At 37.0% G+C, this 18,396-nt stretch overlaps 1 protein-coding gene across 1 annotated transcript; it reads left to right on the forward strand.

Annotated features, from left to right (window-relative positions):
- The first annotated feature begins 4,575 nt into the window (after positions 1–4,575).
- On the forward strand, positions 4,576–18,156 carry STYK1 (serine/threonine/tyrosine kinase 1). The gene is made up of 9 exons (XM_016156419.2): positions 4,576–4,645; positions 5,063–5,197; positions 7,663–7,935; positions 8,637–8,818; positions 10,512–10,595; positions 12,718–12,926; positions 14,441–14,481; positions 15,077–15,173; positions 17,289–18,156. The coding sequence occupies exons 1-9, from the start codon at positions 4,591–4,593 to the stop codon at positions 17,491–17,493; spliced, it is 1,281 nt and encodes a 426-aa protein (XP_016011905.2). The 5' UTR covers positions 4,576–4,590; the 3' UTR covers positions 17,494–18,156.
- Positions 18,157–18,396: the final 240 nt, after the last annotated feature.

The raw sequence follows: 18,396 nt of genomic DNA on the forward strand, positions 1-18,396 counted from the left end.
GGCTTGTTTGTCTTGCAACCACTTAGCTCCTTTACAGAGCAAACTTTTCCCAAGGAGCCAAGACACAAATCAGTCTTCCTCATCTCTATTGATACACAATAGAGATGCATATTATCATCTGTGTTTCAGGCATTCTTGCAGACAGGTAAAAATAAGAAGCAAGAAAAGCTGATAATCCTTGATTTTATTGTCAAAAGATCTTTATTTAAACAGTGTCAGGACTCCAGCCACCATGGCAGAGCCGCTTTTCCAAAATACGAATAACTATTCAAAGTGCATTTCAGGCCCTGGGTCTCTAGTCTTTAGGAAGGTGGGAAAGGGTGAAGATCAGAACAATCACAATCCCTCCACATCTGAGAAGGACAGGAGGACAAGGAATTCCCTCTGGGTAATCTCCTCCCTTTTTGTCTCATTCACACTAGGATGTATCACCAAACATAAAGCAAGTAATCTATACAAGTCTGATTCTCCAGATTTAGAGAAGGTCACCTCTTCAGCATGCCCTTCCATTCAACTCTTTGTCTTTTCACAAGTTTGCTTCAGTAGAAAGGTGGAGCCTGTGGCGCTGCGTGATGCAGCATGGCCATCTTAATTCTAAGGCCGGTGCTCTGTCCTCTGGGAGTTCTGGCCCGTTCCTGACCCTCAGGCTCACAGTGAAAGACTATTAGCTCTGGAAACTAGGTCTTTCTCTCAAAAAGCAGAAGATAGAAATAAGATTGGGATCAGATACAAGAAAATGAACAAATAAAATAATGCAAGATTTCATAATTTGGCAAGTACTGGAAAAAATTCTAATTTGACCCTTATTTTCAAAATATATTTTGAGGGCAGACATTCAGACATTATCCGTCCTCCTATCAGAACATAGAGGACACACTTAGAGGCAGATTCTACTCAACTCTTCTTTCTAATTTATGATATATTTGTTGGTGGAATTTGGTTTCAGCATTATGGTTTTTATGATTCTTTTGGACCATTTGGATTCTGACATAAATCTTTCTTGACACCGTTGGTCCTGTCCATTTGAGTGACAAGTAGATACATGCAGTAAAGTAGTTTAAGGAACATTGGGTTTGAACTTAAAAGGGTGGGGTATGGAATTTTGCTCTTTTCTCTGCCACTTGCTGTTTTGTTTTGTTTTGTTTTGTTTTTCTTTTAATGTTGGCTAAATCAGTGTCCTCCTAGCATAATACTTGGCACATAGTAGTTGTTCAGTATATGTTTATTGGGTCTGAAAACAGAGGAATGACAGCTTGTTTTTCAGAATGTTGAAATAAGTAATTCTGGAATCCTCTAGATCTGAGTGGTTCTCTATCTTGCTTCCAACCTAACATGTTCATTCCATTGAGAGTTTTTATTTTGTTTTTGTTTTTGTTTTGCTAAATAGCTCAAGGGTAAGGATGAAAGCAGGTGGAGAAGAGAAAACTGAGCAGGAAGGCAGACTTTTTCTGGGGGCTGCTACCTTCATATATTTTATACTCCTCACTTTGTCTTTGCGTCCTCTACCCCATAGCTATTAATAATTATGTTAACCCAGTGTGACATTCATCTAGGAAGGTGGGTCACTTGTCTGTATAAAAAGAATATGGTTGGCAGGTCTATTTGTGATGCAGGCAGTAACGTTGAGGGTGAAGCTGGTGTAATAGATTTAATCACACCTTATGGGAATGGGACCAGATGTTATACAGAGGTCAATGAAGGGATTTCTCACAACATATAGGTAGACAATGCACAAGAGGATAAATTTAATTTTTAGTTTTATTTGTAGATGCATTTCGGTAAGAAGAGTTTCTTTTGAATACTCATGGGCAAATTGCTGATTATGTCTGGGTGACTATTTTGTGCTAACTGAACAGAAATGACTACTGAGAGTTGTGTTATTGTTGCAGACAGAACTGTCTTTATTATAAAACAGATGCGGAGATGCAGTGTGGCATTGTGCTTGCAAGCATTCTGAGGTTGTATAAGAGTTCGTAGAGTTAATTTTAATATTTAGTTCAATTCTAGATATAATCATTAACTTTTATGGTCTCCAAATTCTACTCTTGCAAAAATTTAGGAGGGGACTTTACCTCCCATTTCTTCCTTCTCTTCCTTCTTCCTTCTTCTTCATTATGCTATTCTTCTCTCTAGATTCTTAATTCAGGAGGGGAGCTAACCTTAATACGCTAACAGAAAGTAAAAAAAAAAAAAACTGAGAAGAGAAAATATAAGGAATTACAATCACAAGTGAGACAATAATATTGTTTTAATTAGAACCCTGCCTAAAGAGATTTAGCACTGTAGATATGTATAAATTGTGGGCAAGCTATGTACGTATTGTCCAACTGTCAAATATAGTTATCAGAATAAATGATTTCACAATTTCACTGTATTCTTGATTCCAATGCTCTGAATTTAGTAATGTATTGCAATAAAGTGAGAACTTGAACTCTACCAATGATTTATTCATTGTCTCTATTACCATTGTATAAAAATAAAATTAAATGTTTTATTTTGAAAAAAGTAATACACAGCAAAGAAAATCAGACCTGCTTAAGGACTATAAGAAAGGTAGATCTTTTCCACATAACTCATGCACCACAGCTGCTCAAACAGGTGCTGTGAACATGGACTTGAGCACTGGAGCAGGAGTCTTAGGTAGAAGGGGAGTCTTTAAAAATATGTTGAAAAACAATGGCATGACAAGATGAGGCATGTGGGATAATGTTTTATATACTTAAGGATTTTGCAATCCAGTTAAGAGACAAGCAGTGCCAACATACGTGTTTTTTTGTTGTTGTTGTTGTTGTTGTTGTTTTTTTTAACACAGTGAGAAAACTCTCTAGATGTAATTGAAGGGGACAGAATATTGGTCACATCACATAGAAATGTTGCTCAGGAACGTTCTCCTAATCATCAGATGGGTTAGTATCTAACCCATAGGAAGAGTCATCCTAGAAGGTTTTGGCATTAAGGCATTCCTTTTTTCAGCTTGACACAGAGTGGGGAGGAAAAATCATGTGGTTATTGAATGTTCTTTGCAGGGAGAAAAAAAATGTACAGAGAAATATTATTGTTATAAGTGAATATGAGTATCTTCTAATAGAAGCGCTTTGGTGGGCTCTGTGAGGTAAGGGTTCCTGTATGGGCTTTCATGGATATGTGGGTATGGCTGGTGTTTATACCTTAAAATTTCTAATCATGTGGTATATCCCACAGATCTCTAGCCAAACTGCAATCTTTGGAAAGAGCTTATTGTACAAATAGCTGCAAAGCAGCTTATTGAGTGGGACTCGCCACAGCATACCTTTGCTTTCTTGCTCCAGCATCCCATTTCATTTCATCCAGCAACCTTAACCTATCAATGCACAAGTAAAATGCTTTTCAGAAAATGCCATTAAAACTCATATTGTATCCAAAGGTGGATGCTCTGTAATAAGTGTGATATCCAGGTTCAGGGTATTAGAAACATGGATACAAGCCATTGGGTGCACGTATGTCTGGCCACATGCCTGTAGTTGAGAGTAGCCCACCATGAACAGTTCTTTGTGGGGATACACATACACAGAGGGCTTTAAGTGACTTCCTTCAAAGTGCTCTTACTGGGTGTGTGGCGTGGTTTCTGGGCAGAGCTTACACGTTTGAGCTGGCTGCTCACTTGACCTTTGTTCTACTCGTACTATGGTAAGAGAGATTATGCTCACAGAATTACTCCTCAGAGAGTCAAACTAATTAAGCTGGCTGTTCCCTGAATGAAAATAATTACATTTGATAAGGCACTGGAAAGGAAGTAAGAGGAAAGGAAAATAAGAATGAGAATGGCAGTGAGAAATTTTCAAATAGCTTCGAATTCCCCTGGCTGAGCTAATGCTTATTTTTAAGACCTTCTCCTTCACTCCACTCTTTCAAGGTTCTGTGTTTCTTGCTTGATTATTAGTTTTTTTCCTTTCATGTGGTCTTGTGGAATTGTGAAAACTTTCTCAACTACCTTTAACCTTGCCTTTTTGGCTTACAAACTAAATGAGATTCTGCTGTCTTATTATTCACTGACTTCATAGATACCTTGCTATGTACAAGCCCAGAGGTAACAATTTCCCTATCCTCTCTGCAATTTTTCTCCTTCTGGCTATTCCTCTGTTTACTTGGGCTTCATTCAACCAATCACACATCTCTCTTTTGAGTTGTAGGAAAGTTATTTAACTCTCATCTACCCGTACAAGTTCATGGAGCTCCAGGGACAGCGAAAAGGGAGCTCGTCTGGAGTTTGGAAACTTCTTTACATATGTTTCAGGCACTAAAAGACTTTGCCCCAATAAGTAGCATTGACAAGATCAGGGCTGTACTTGCTGTATAAAAGAAGAAAATGCCAGAAAAAATAAATTTCTTCCAGCTTGAACATCAGGTAGATGAACAGAGATAAATGTGTGGATCAGAGTTCCAGGTAGCCATGTACTTAACACCTAGTAATGTATAAATGTGTTTAAGATTCTCTGTGGGCTCCATTTTATTTATTTATTTTTCAGAACAACTCAATCCTTGGGAATTATTCTCAGCTGTGCTCCGTGCATTGTCTATGGCTCAAGCTTAGACGTGGACAGTTTTGGGGCAATGGGAGATGAAAAGGACATGATACAGGAATGCAGTCTCAATGACAAGTTGTGTAGTAAGTACAGACACCACAGATGTCTATCTTCTGATTTAAGGATTATGGAGACTAGGATCTGGATAAATTCTAGGAGGAGAATGACTTGATTTTTAGTAGAAATAAAGACAGTGTTGATAAAGATGGGCACTAGAGGCCATTGTCTTTGAAGAGTGGCAAGTGCCAGTCAGATCTAGATGCTGCATTCTTCATCACAACTGGAAAAATGAGAGAAGAGTCACAGAGCACGCTTGGGCTAAGAAACAGGGACACTAGCATTTCTGATTAAAGAGTTGTTCCCAGTAAAGATTTCATTGAATGGAAATAGAGCAGCAGAAGAAAGAGATGATCATTTTAGCATGATGAGCTGAGGACTGATGGGTAGGGGAAGTTGTGTGTACATCAATCTCTTCTCTTCCTGTTTAATTTCCTACTCAGTTATCTTGCAGCAGCAATATGAAATCATCATCATTCCAACCCTTTTGGTTGCTGTCTTCCTCATCCTTCTTGGAGTCATCCTGTGGCTTTTTATCAAAGGAAAACGATCTCAACAACAGTCTTCTGGACTTCAAGGTAAAGCTAAAACTGGGGGGCTGGACATAGGCTCAGGGAAGATGGAGATGGCATAAAAATAAAACCCAAGTCTCAATGGGCCCAGGAATAGAGGTCTAGGTCCTTACAGTGGAAGAAGGGGCATGGGTCCCCTATGTGCAGTTGAGAGGGAGGTGAGATTCTCTCTAGGAAGGCATGAGTAGAAACTCAATATATGCTTGTTAGTTGAAACAAGAATAGGCAAGAGAGGCTCATGTGACCTAATTATCAAATCTTTGGCTATGTGAATGTCTAAGGATCTAGAAGGAAGACCTACTTGGTAAAACACAAGGCTTCATTACCAGCTTTGAAGGGTGACATTTTACTCTATAATACATTCTAGCCCTATTCTGTGCCCTTAGAATATATGATGAAAAAGAGTAGCTTTCGTAATAGTCTTGGAAATGTTAGGTAGGAAATGATTACATGCTGTTTTGGAGTACTACTGAACATATAATGAAAGAGAATCAGCTCATACATGAAATTAAATGGAAAAAAGCAAGAAAAAAATCTGACAGTAATATGAAACTTTATAGTGACTGATCCCTAATCCTTCCTAAATTTTATCCCAATCCTTTTATTATTCACTTTTACAGATAAACATCTTAAAGATGTTGTCTAAACTCACTCTCACTACTTCTACTTATCACATTCTTTCGACTATATTAAAATAAGGCTTTTATCCCCACCACAACACCCAAAGAACTCTTTCTAAGATCACCAATAACGACTATGTTGAATCTTCATTTTACTTGACCTTGCAAAAGCATTTGAAACAATTTTGTATTTTTTCTTTCTTGAGACATTTTTTCGTTTAAATCTCTAGTCACTTCCTAAATGATCTCATTTTAAGTCTATGGATTCAAATGCTTTCTCTATTTTGATTATGGTTCCCTTGAACTCCAGATTCTTATATTAAACTACTTACTTTGCAGTTGAGATCAAATATACATCTTATATATAATATATCTAAAACAAGGGTCCTGAAATTCTTTCCCAAATATCTTCTACCAATAGTCTTCCTTATCTTAGTAAATGGCAAGCTAGTGTGTTCTATGCGTTCAGTCTAAAATATTAGAGATATCTTTGACTCTTCTCTCAATCACACTCCATATCCAACCAATTAGTAAATCCTGTTGTCTCTATCTTCAAGATAAACTCATGCCACTTTGCCTTTCATAGATCATTGTAATGTACTCCTACCTGGTTTCCTTGCTCTGCCCCTATTCCTTTATGGTCTATTCTCTCTCTCTCTCTCTCTCTCTCTCTCTCTCTCTCTCTCTCTCTCTCTCTCTCATTCTTTTTTTTTTTTTTTAAGTGTAAGTCAATCCTGTGTATTCTTTGCTGGAAACTCCCCAGTAGCTTCCTATCTTAGAATGAAAAAAGACAAAATTCTTTCAATTGCCTTACATGATCTGGGCACTCTCTGGCCATAACTCTCCAATTACCTCACTTGATTCCAGCAGTGCTGATTCCATTTTACTCTTTCTCAAACATGCCAAGTATGCTCCTTCCTCAATACCTTTGTGCTTCTTCTTCCTTTTCTCTATAATACCCTTCCTGATACCTGTATAGTTATCATACAGGTATCCAAGCTCACTAATTGCTTCCAGGTGTTTCTCAAATGTCATCAAAAGCTTTTCCTGACCTTCAAACAGAAAACAGCATCAATGAGTCTCTTAATTCCCCTATTTTCCTACATAACATTCATTACCTGCTATATTATTATCTTCTTCCTCTTTCCTACCACTGGAAAGCAATCTTCGTAAGGAGCTGGACTTTGCCCATTCCCAACACCTAGAACAGTGTTTGGCATGTAGGAGATGATATTTATTAAATAAATGGATGAATTTATTAATAAATGGAGATTTAATAAGAAGAATAGATCTCTCTCTATTCCAGTGAAGAAAAATTGGCTAAGGAAGGGGGAAAGTACCAGAAAACTTTTCTGACTGTAACTAGGAAATATGGAATAGTTTGACTATGGAGACAACTTGAGGGAGGAAGAATAACCAGCGATAGCTGAGAGTTGAGTAGTTACCTATACCTCCTCTCTATCTTTGGGAGCCATTCGATTAACTTAAATGATAGTTTCCCACTGGCAGTTACCACCACCTTTAGGTATCTGTGATTTGAATATACATTCAGTAACCTCTTTAATTGTCTCCATACTATACTCATACTGAACTGTGATCCTGAGAAAGACACAAATAATTGCCATTACCACTTTTCGGAGATCCGTCTTGAGTTGTCTTAGAAGTAATGGAATGCTTATATAAGGTTGGTATTGATGCTGGTTCATAGAGAAGCATCAGAAGGTATCCGTACAATGGCCAGAGAAAAAGTCATTACAGAAACTTCCTTGACAGTTCGTTCCAAGCTCTGCTTTCCTGGGGGTCAGGAGGGTTGGTAGGGTAAAGCTGGTTGGTATCATCTCTTTGTCCCAGGCATTGCTTCTGTGCCCCCATCTGGGAGCCTAAACCGGGAAACAGGAGAACATGGAGGAATTGTGTTTGTGCCACTTACGGGAACATCGGTGGAAAGCCTTCTACAAACTTCCACACGTGCCCCACACATGGCTAAGCTGCAGGTGCCCCGGGAGCAACTCTCTGAACTTCTGGAGCAGATCTACAATGGTAGTTGTGGGGCCATCTATCGAACCAAGATGTACACTGGAGACCCTCCTAAGTCCAAGAGTATTGTCCTCAAGGCTTTAAAAGGTAAAAGGAGAAGTGTTGGACTTCCCTTTCCCTTTTTGCTTCTCTACTGTGAACCCCTAATAGTGAATGTTAATATGCTTTGCAGACATTAAGATGTTAATAGATAGTTGTGATTACAATTGTGTGCAAAAATAGGTAGTTGTGATTACAATCGTGTGCAAAATAAGAAGGGAATAAAAAGTGAAAATGGGAGACAGAAATGTTATTCTTGGGGTCTTCTTTAGCTCAGTCTTGCCTATTGAGTTGGTTCAAACTGATTTTTCCATATTGGATATTACTTGGATGAGGATTTTGAGGTTGTTTCTTCATTTTTCTTGACTATATATCTTTCCCTGATACTGTGTTTCTCATTTTTCGCTGATACTCATGTTATGGGCCAGTAATGGTGGATGCATAAAACAGAGATAAGACAAGCAAGAATATTAATCAAAAGGCCTAGACCATAATATTTTAATGTGAACAAAAGTCATGCCTATTTAGGCAGATGAAAGCCTACTCAGTCCCAAGACCTATAGTTCTGTTATCTTTGACAAAAGATCAATGAAGATCATCTTCTAATTGGTTCCCTTCTTACTTACTTTTTCTCCATGCTCACTCCTCTTTAGAGAATTATCATCTGAGGTTGCTTCCTGCCTCATACCTCCCATTTTATCTGCCATGTTCTGACTGTTCACTGCCCATGGCTCTTCTGTTCTTCACAGAACCAGCTGGGCTCCATGAGATCCAGGATTTCTTAGGGCGAATCCAATTCTATCAGTACCTGGGGAAACACCAGAACCTGGTACGGCTGGAAGGCTGCTGCACAGAAAGACTGCCACTCTATATGGTGTTGGAGGACATGGCCCAGGGGGACCTGCTCAGCTTTCTCTGGACCTGTCGCCGGGTGAGCAGTAGGGTAGAGATGTTAAGAAGAAGGGACTTGACCTGGCTGAATTAGCTGTTCACATGTTGATTAACCTGAAAAATGACAATATAGGACACATTATAATAGCATAACAGAGTGACTTAGTATCACCGTCCAATAAAACTTTTTAGAATAATAACAATATTCTATATCTACTCTGTCCAGCTTGGTGGCCACTGATCACATGTAGCTATGGAGCACTCTAAATGTGGCTGATGTGACTGAGAAACTTAATTTTTAGTTTTATTTCATTTTAAATATTACACATTTAAATGATCACAGGTGTGTAATGGCTACCGCATTGGGCAGTGCAGAATTAGAGTATATACTTTAAGCTCCACCTCCTACTAGTTATGTGACTTGGGCAAGTCACCTCTCTGAACTCAAGTTTTTAAAATCTGTAAAATAGGAGTAATAATAAATTATTATTAACATTAAAGAAATTATGTATGTAAAAACAGAAGTGATAGCAAGCACTCAAAATGGTAGTTGTTATGATATTTACATAACAACATAACTATTGTTAGTATCGATCATAATTTCATTATTAGTGGTGTTGAGTCTTCTATTCTGTAATATCACCTTAGTATGCCAGGGCTTACTTAAGGACAAATTCAGCTTTTAAGGTTTTGTACCTCAAACTCATATTTAAAAAGACAATTAATTTCTGGAGTAAAGTGCATATCCTTTTGCTTATAATTTCTCCACTTCTCTCTATATTTCTCATTCTGAAGGGCTACATTTCCCTAGTTAGTTCTTCACTTGCCAGTGAACAAGTTCAATGTTAATCAATGTGCTGATTATTTTACTACTAAATGTGTATGAAAAAGAGACCCTGTTAATGTCTTCCTTCCAGTGATGCAAATAGGATAATGTGCAAGTTTTAGGCATTTTAAACTTTTTAAAGAGGTTATCTATCTGTAACTTGTTCTGTGCTCTAACCTCACTAGCTTCTTTCTATTTTTCAAAATTATTATGCTTCTCTGTTTTAGATCATCTTCACATGCTTTTCTCATTACACTAAACTTCTCCCTTCTCCCCTTTGTATAGTCAGTGCTCACCCATTCTTTACATCTCATCAAAAGCTTTCATTACTCCTCCTCTTTTTTCCCCACTATTATAGACTCCCTTTTACATTTCTTTCTTGGTGCTTATAGATAAGTAAATGTATATTTATATATAGTTATTTGGTTATGATTCATGCATGTTTACCATACTATAAACTCCAGAAGGCAGCAGACATGTTTATTTCACTCATTCTTCTATTCCTAAGATGGAATCTGGCATATAGTAGGCATTTAATAAAGATGTATTGAGTTAATGTGCTTAATTAATTAGACACACACTACCCCTGGAAAATTGATGCTTTATCCAGTGAATAGTCTTATGTATACCAATAGGTAGTCTTACATATACTTGTTTTTCTTACCTGCTATTCTGTTCTTCCTTTATTTATCTACATTCTTTACTGTTTTTCCAGTCCAATAAATCTTTGTACTTCTCTGCATATCTGAGAATCTCTCATATCAGTTTCTCCTTGAATCTTACAGTTCTTATGTTTTTGAATCTTTTCCTTAGATTTGATATCTGCATGTAAGAATATCTCTGCCCATTTTTTTTTTTTCAAATCTGTTCACATCATTTTGATATGTTTTTTTCTCTGTCTCTTTAGGATGTGATGACAATGGATGGGCTTCTCTATGATCTCTCAGAAAAACAAATATATCACATTGGAAAGCAGGTCCTCTTGGCTTTGGTAAGCTGGGAAAAATGATAACAGATAGTAGGGATTTTTCTCGTTAGACTGGTATTTGATGTCATATTTTGCATATTTATAATCTCAAATAAGGTATGTATTATTTTAAAAATCAGATGGCTGTAAGGGGGCAGAAATTCAAACATTTATGAATTATTTTCAGTTACTTATGAAATCATTTAGATAACATACCACAAGATTGGTAATTCTAGGCAGAAAGTAGTCACTTTATGGTTTTTAGAGGATTAAGAAGGGTTTTAAAAGATTTCTTAGACTTAAAGGTCAAAAACCAGGGCCAAAAACATGTCCATTTGCTTGATACTCTTACTTCCTCACATATATTAATATTAATAGATATAAAAGGGGCAAATAGAGGAGCAAGTTTGGAGAAGATATGGGAAGATAAACAGAATGGGTAAAAGACTACAGAACCAAAAGGAAGTATACAATTTTATGCCTGAAAAACAAGAAGTACTAGTTCAGAACATGTTTGATTGGAGACTTGCTTTGATACTGAATGTGATAGGGAGTGCATATACTTTAAAAAGAATGAGAAACAGGTAGAAGAAGTGGAATAAAAAGATGTGATGGTGAGATCATTCCTTTATTTTAAACCAACTTAAACAAAAGAGGTAAGAGAAAGACCTCGGGGTTTAAGGAAAAAAAAAATTTACCTTTACCAGAATTACTTAGGACATTTAGATGACTATTTCTATGAATTTTTTAAATTTAGATAATTGTGTTTAAAATAGCATTTACTATAGAAAAATCAGGGCTCTGCAAAGCTACTACTTTAAGTGTTTGATATATCATGCCACCTGGAGGTATGAAATATACCAGGGATCTAAACAGAATCAGAGAAAGCTTAGAGGTGAGAAAAGAACAATAGTTATAGTTAAAGTTCCCATGGGGCAAGTGAGAGAGCCCATCACATAAATCAGTATTATCTACGGTGCTTGGAGGGCGTAATAGGTAGTTTCCTTGATAAAGTTAGTGTCAGGATACAGTTTATCTTGTATTCTGAACCATAATTGTAGATTCATTGATACTAGTGATGCATTCATCAGAACCCTAAGTTACCAGTCATACGAAATATCATACTACTCTTTCTGACTTTTCACAACCTTGAAGCCACCATGTTCTTCAGTTCTTCTCATTAACAGTATAATTTTCTTTGTTCTAAAACCTCACCAGAGACAAAAACTGCTGGTCATTGTTTCCTTTATCATCAATGACTGGAAATTACCACCTTGAACTTTTATTTTTTCATATGGTTCTTGTTTAGTAATTAACCTCTAGCTCTTTGGTCACCTATAGCTCTTCAACTTCTCCATATGCCTTGAATAGCTTGATGTTGTGGGGAATGACGCCAGCAAAACAAAGTCATCAGGTTCAATGGTTCTCCAATGCCTCACTGGCCATGCTAGAATCATTTTGATACTTCTTAAAAATATAGATTACCAAGTTCTTCTTCCTAGATTTCGGTTAAGTAAATCAGGGTGAAAATCTTATGTTTTTAAAAAGCTGTCAGGCAATTCTGATTTTCAGCCTGGCTTGAGAATTGTTAGTAGAATTTGTAGTACTTCCTATGAATTAGAATACCTGTTTCTAGTCACTACTCCTTAATAACTGTGACTTTGTGTAATCATTTAGACTTATCTAAAAGATACTTCCCTAACTTACCTCATCTAGTTATTTTAGGGACAAAACTAGGTGGTGTAAAACTCTGTATAAATTTATTATTATGACACTCAATTTTTCTGTGTATGTATTACCTTGTGTGGGGGACCGCTGCTAAAAACTTGAAACCTACTCCATTTTCCAGCGTCTAGATGGGTCCAATCTGAGATGAAGGTGAAATCAGGCAGAGGTTAGAGCTGGACACACAATGGATGATTATACTTTCCAAACCCAGTATTAATATCAGCTTAGTAATCCTAAACACAATGCAAAATGTGTGATTCACTGTCATGACTTGGAAGTGACGTGTCCTTATTAATGAGACTTGTTTGGAACAGCAAATGTCCTTGTCTTTTTGAGGATTCTTAGGGCTGCTTCTCCTTGTGTGAGACCTAAGCTGTGACCCCAGACAGCTGATCTATCTTTGGTCTTATGTTGACAGGAATTTCTCCAGGATAAGCATCTGTTCCATGGGGATGTGGCAGCCAGGAATATTCTGATCCAATGTGATCTTACCGCAAAGCTCTGTGGACTGGGCCTGGCTTATGAAGTCCACACCCAAGGGGCCATCTCCTCTACTCGCATCATACCTCTCAAGTGGCTTGCCCCAGAAAGGCTTCTGCTGAGACCAGCTGGCATCAAAGGAGACATGTACAATTTGTTTCTATAATTTGGATTTCTCCTTTTTTTTGACCTAGGTGTCCTCTAGTCCCCTTACCATGACTGCGTCTGTTGTTAATTATGTCTAACAATGAAATCTCTACTTAGAAATCAGACAGACTCTCAAGCAGAAATGTGTATTATGTGACAGAGCTCATATCTGGCATCTGGCTGCAATCGTTTTTAGCACTTTTTGAAGTGTTCCTTCTGTATTAGATTAGCAGCCTTAATTAAGAAAGCAAAAAGAAAAATGAAAAGATTATTCGGACTGATATCTGAGGACTTCAGTAGAGTCCTTTTATCTGAAGGAGGCGGGTTGACTTAATCGAAAGTTCAGTTAAACCAAGAATTATTAAAATAAGTGTATACCTTGAATAATTTATTTTAACTTAAAACATATAAATGGATATTTGTTTGTTGATCTTTTGGAGGAAGGCTAAGGACTTTCCTATTTTTTTTTTAAATGAGGATGAACCTTTTAGTGAAGTTATATTTGCTTCTCAGAATGATTCTCAGTGAGAAACTTGAAAACAATTATAAAGCAATTCGCAGACATTTATTGTATTTTCCCCAATTTTTTACAGTTGTCTCACCCACAAAATTTGATACTACCTTCATTTTAATAGTTTATTTTTATAGAATATCTTTGAAGCATTCATATAGCTAATACTTTTTGCACTTATATTTAATCAACTTGCATAATATTTAATTGATTACATAATTATGCTTACACATATGCTTGGCATAAACAGGACCATAAAGAATCACAGTTGACTTTTGGTAACCAAATAACTAAACTGACTGGAGAAGTACATACATGTAACATAGAATATCTTACTAGCCATGAATGTCATGAGCAGCAGAGTAAATTTAGAACATTGATATATGGTGAGTCAAATAAGAGACTTCTACTCCTGCTTCACAGACATCTGCTTTCAACAGAGGTCAGCAAGTAATAAGCCTAACTGGGAAATAGTGCATATTTAATGATGATATTATGGAATAGTGAAATATACGTCTCTTAAGGCATATTGCTTAGGCAAATACCTATTCCAATTAATATTGTTAATATTTTTCCTAGGTCTGGGACAATTAAATCTACTGAGGAAATAGTAGATAAATGATAAACCTCACTTGGCCTTGTGCTAAGAACAAAGCCTGGAATTTCAGCAGGAAGAAATGGAAAGGATGAAGATGTGTAGAGGATAAATGTGTGTGTATTTGCATAAACACACACAATTTAGCCATTAATAGTAAACATCTATTACTATGAAATACAGAAAAAAGGAGACATAATCCTGTCCTCAAAGAGATTAGACTCTCGGAGGATTGGACAAAAATGTTTTCCAATGGTACTATTATTTGGTTTATTTTATCAGACACCCTCTGTTCTCCTTCATTACCTTCTTCATAGGGTTCTTCCTGAGGGCTTCTGATATTTAAGTGAGCTTTTTTTGGGAAAGGCAGAAATAGAAATTAAGTAAATGGCTTCGTTTCTTTTATAGCTGGGCCTTTGGGATCCTGCTTTATGAGATGGTGACTCTAGGTATGTACCTGTATGCAAATATGTTTATTTGGGTCATGGATGACATATGTTATAAGAAGAGGTTTTAGTTCAATCTCTGAAATTTGAACTGGGCTGATATGAAATCTCTCTCCTCCTTTTAACTTTCTTTTGTTTTCTTTCCCTTTCTTATCCTCAACACTTCAGCAATTTCAAGGGATGTTTTAAAATCCAAAGGATAATTCTGAGAGTGACTTTGCATAGTAAACACAAAATGTTGTCTTCAGATTTATTAATTGATTGAGAAACTACAGCACTTTCCCACATTTGGGAAGCGGAGGGCAGGTGTTATGTTTCACTTTGCTTTATTTCACTACTTTCTTAAAGTCTCAACAATCTCCTAAATTTCAGTCCCTCCCACCCCAAAATACCCCTTTTCCAAAAAGTTCTCCAAGTAATCTATATCCTTACTTGATCCCTGGGGAGCAACTATATTGTATCTGATATTTTTCCTATGGCTTATATTTACTTACCTTTTTGTAGCCAATTAGCCCAGGTGGATGTAGAGCAGTGTTATAGTTCATATTCTAGAGGACCTAAAGTTCTCTTCCTTCTCTTATTCCTTCCATACCAACAGGGGCACCCCCATATCCTGAAGTCCCTCCTAACAGCATTCTACAGCATCTTCAAAGAAGTAAAATTATGAAGAGACCCAGTAGTTGCTCACACGCCATGTAAGTAGCTTTTAAGGCCTACTCTTCTCTCATTTCAAATAGTTTTTGCTCCCTATCAATCATGCCCTTTTCAAAGTGGCTCAGATGAGCTGTCCTTGATGTGCTAATGTATATCCATAGACCAAATCTATGCAGTAAAACACATCTGCTCATTCATTATATTTGTGTGTGTATATACACATATATACATATACATATACATCATATACATGTATGTGTGTGTGTATACACACACATAGTGTTGAGGAAACCACTGAGAACTGTATTAGGAATCTAAATTTGGTAAAATTTAGTTCCTCCAGAAGCTTCTAAGATAGATAAGAAGTAGACCAAATCCACTGCAAGTATAGTAATGCTTTATTTGTCTAAATGTCAGTCTCAGTAAGAGACTGCCAGCCTCAGTTCTAACATAGCTGCCATAAAATCCATTGCACTAGAGTGACTCACTGGCTCTTATTTAGTATTTAACTTTTAAAAGTTACTGACTATCTGTTTTTCCAGCTCTGAGCATATTAGAAGCCAACCAGAAGAAGGGGAGGAGGGTAGGAAGAAATTAGAAAGACAGGAGAAGGAGGATCCAATATTGTCAGCAGAAAGAGACAGCTGGTGAACCAATGTAGATGCAAAAAAATAGAAAAATTCAAATTATGCACAGAATTTTACAACCAATAAAGTACAAAAATGGATAATTATATAACATAAGAAAAGTTAAATTATTTATAAGAAGGCAGGAGAGAATATAATATAATAATACACACTTCCATTAAAAGTATAAATTTTATAAATTTTGTAAATTTTTCAGTATTTAAAGGGTAGGTTTCCAGTACCTGGGTTTCCTTATAATGAACATTTACTGTATCAAGCAGATTATAAATGCTAACATTCACAACTATAAAACACACACACACACACACACACACACACACACACACACAAAGTATAGTGATACTGGCTGGTTATACCAGAATGAAATTGCTGACAAATATTTCTTGCAAATCTTTTATGTGTAAAAGATTCTCCTTAATATTGAGGAGAGACACTTAACTGATAAAGTACCTAATTTTGAATAACTTAACATTGGATGAGGAGATATATGAAGCCTCTACCTCTCCCCTATTCCCCCACCCCTTACCCTCTGGTAACCACCTGTCCATTGTCTATGTCCCTGAGTCTCTGTTTATCCTGTTCATTTGTTTTTTTTAGGTTTATATCCCACATATAAGTGATATCATGTGATTTTCTACTTTGGGATTTGGATTTAAAGCAAACCTGTAGAAAATGACCACAGAGAGGAGGATATTTAAGGAATCGGGCAGGGCATGAGCAAAGGCAGAGTTGGGTGTTTATAACTACACCACACATAGGGCATAGCAAGACACTCAGCTGAAGGAGAGAGCTTTGGTTAGGCAAGTGGAGAAACTGGAAGGTAGGATGTTGACCATGCAGTAGGCAGTGGAAATCACTGTAGGTTCTTGAGCAGGGATGGATGTGATTAAAAGTATTTGAAAGCACACAGCATAATACTATCTCTAAAGTGGATTGAAGAAAAGATAGATTAAGAGTTTTATCCAGTATAAGTTGATTTCCTGAAGAAGCTAAATTATAAAGGGGAGAATGACCTGGATTAATTGAAGGAAACACCTCATTACATTATCCAAAATTAGAATGAATCATATTATTCCATACCTCCTTATTTTCCTGGCTCTAATGTCAATTTTACTGGTAGTTAAATTGTAGCAATGATACGGAAAGCTGCAAGTTAGTAACATGTTAAGATGAGAACACTTTACTTCTGAAAGAGCATTTGGCAATAAAACGGGGAAAGAAACAAATTGTTCTGTCATACTGATTGTAGTTTGAGAAATCTTCAGTCATTCCTATTATTAAAAGGGCCTTGTTGAGAAGATGATATTAAGAGACTAAGTATTAAGAGGATGAGATGGATATTAATCTCTGGGAAAAATATGAGAGACAGGACAATGAGAAGTAGATTAAAAATTGCAGGTGTTGTTGTTGTTGTTGTTGTTGTTGTTGTTAAGGTTTGTTAGGACAGGAGACACATTCCTCATGCATTTGCCTTATCAAGGAAGTCAGTTTCTTTTGTTTCCCTTTCAGGTATAATCTTATGAAGTCCTGCTGGCGCTGGAATGAGGACAGCCGCCCCTCACTTAGAGAGCTATGCTCAGGCATAGAAACTGCTGCTCGAACTGCAAATGACAAAGCTGTGTTGCAGGTACCAGAGTTGGTGGTGCCTGAACTGTATGCAGCTGTGGCAGGCATCAGTGTGGAGAGCCTCTCCTACAGCTATAGAGTCCTTTGAAAGTCCCAGTGCAAGAAACATTTATGGACGATCATATACTCTTGGAACCAATTTTTCCAAGAACAGAGAATGGACTTTCTAATGGGCCATAAAGAGAGAAATGAGACCTGGATCCTGGATCTTCCCTTGTACATTTCCCTAGACATATGAAATGATGCTGGGTGAGACTATCCACACCATATACCCTTGAGGTTAAGAAATACAGTTTTGTTTCTGGGGTCTCAATCCTAAAGACTTAGGGTAGAAGTGATAGACTGTGTCACTGCAGAGGAAGTTTTAGAAATCTGCAGTGTTCGTTGGGACACAGCACAAATAAGCTGGTCCTTCCCACCACAGGCTAGTTTCCTCGTGAAGTATGCTTTTATCTAGACTATTGTAAGGTCTAAAGAAATTAGAATCAAATGAGGGAATAGAAGGCCAATAAAGGACTTGACAACATAGAAAATTAAAGGTTCTATTTGTTCAAGGATATAGACGTGGACCAAGGTCATCCTTCAAAGAGAAGGTGGAGGAGAGATGCCAAGTTCCTTGGTCCTGGTCCCTTCGTGCAAGGCTGGAGGAGAACTGTCAGGGAAAGTTTTTGAGTTTTCCCTGGGTATGGGTAAGAGAAAGATGGTCCCTTTTTTATCTAATTCTAAGATAGGTGAACCCTATTGGTATTACTTTTAACTAGAAGCCAGAGGGGTCACTTTATAATTAGGAACATTCACATGTATTGTTCATCAGGCTAGCTTCTGGGTAAGACTAAGAAGACTGAGCCTAGAGAGTCAGATATGACAATAATAAATATATTGTGTTTGTTTAAACAAAGCGAGAATGCTTAGGCCATAGGTCTTTAACAAGGGCTAGGAAAAGATGTCATATGAAAAAGGGTGGTAGCTTCTGACTTTCAATCATTCATTG

This window comes from Rousettus aegyptiacus, unplaced genomic scaffold, assembly GCF_014176215.1.
Source record: "Rousettus aegyptiacus isolate mRouAeg1 unplaced genomic scaffold, mRouAeg1.p scaffold_m13_p_2, whole genome shotgun sequence".
NCBI lineage: Eukaryota > Metazoa > Chordata > Mammalia > Chiroptera > Pteropodidae > Rousettus > Rousettus aegyptiacus.

What these genes read in the sequence shown, in the direction of transcription:
- STYK1 (XM_016156419.2), top strand. Translation starts at nt 4,591, where the DNA reads ATGGGAGATGAAAAGGACATGATACAGGAATGCAGTCTCAATGACAAG. An exon ending in TCTCAATGACAAGTTGTGTA is followed by an intron (nt 4,646 to 5,062) that starts GTAAGTACAGAC and finishes TTTCCTACTCAG; the next exon opens with TTATCTTGCAGCAGCAATAT. An exon ending in GCTGGCATCAAAGGAGACAT is followed by an intron (nt 12,927 to 14,440) that starts GTACAATTTGTT and finishes TTTCTTTTATAG; the next exon opens with CTGGGCCTTTGGGATCCTGC.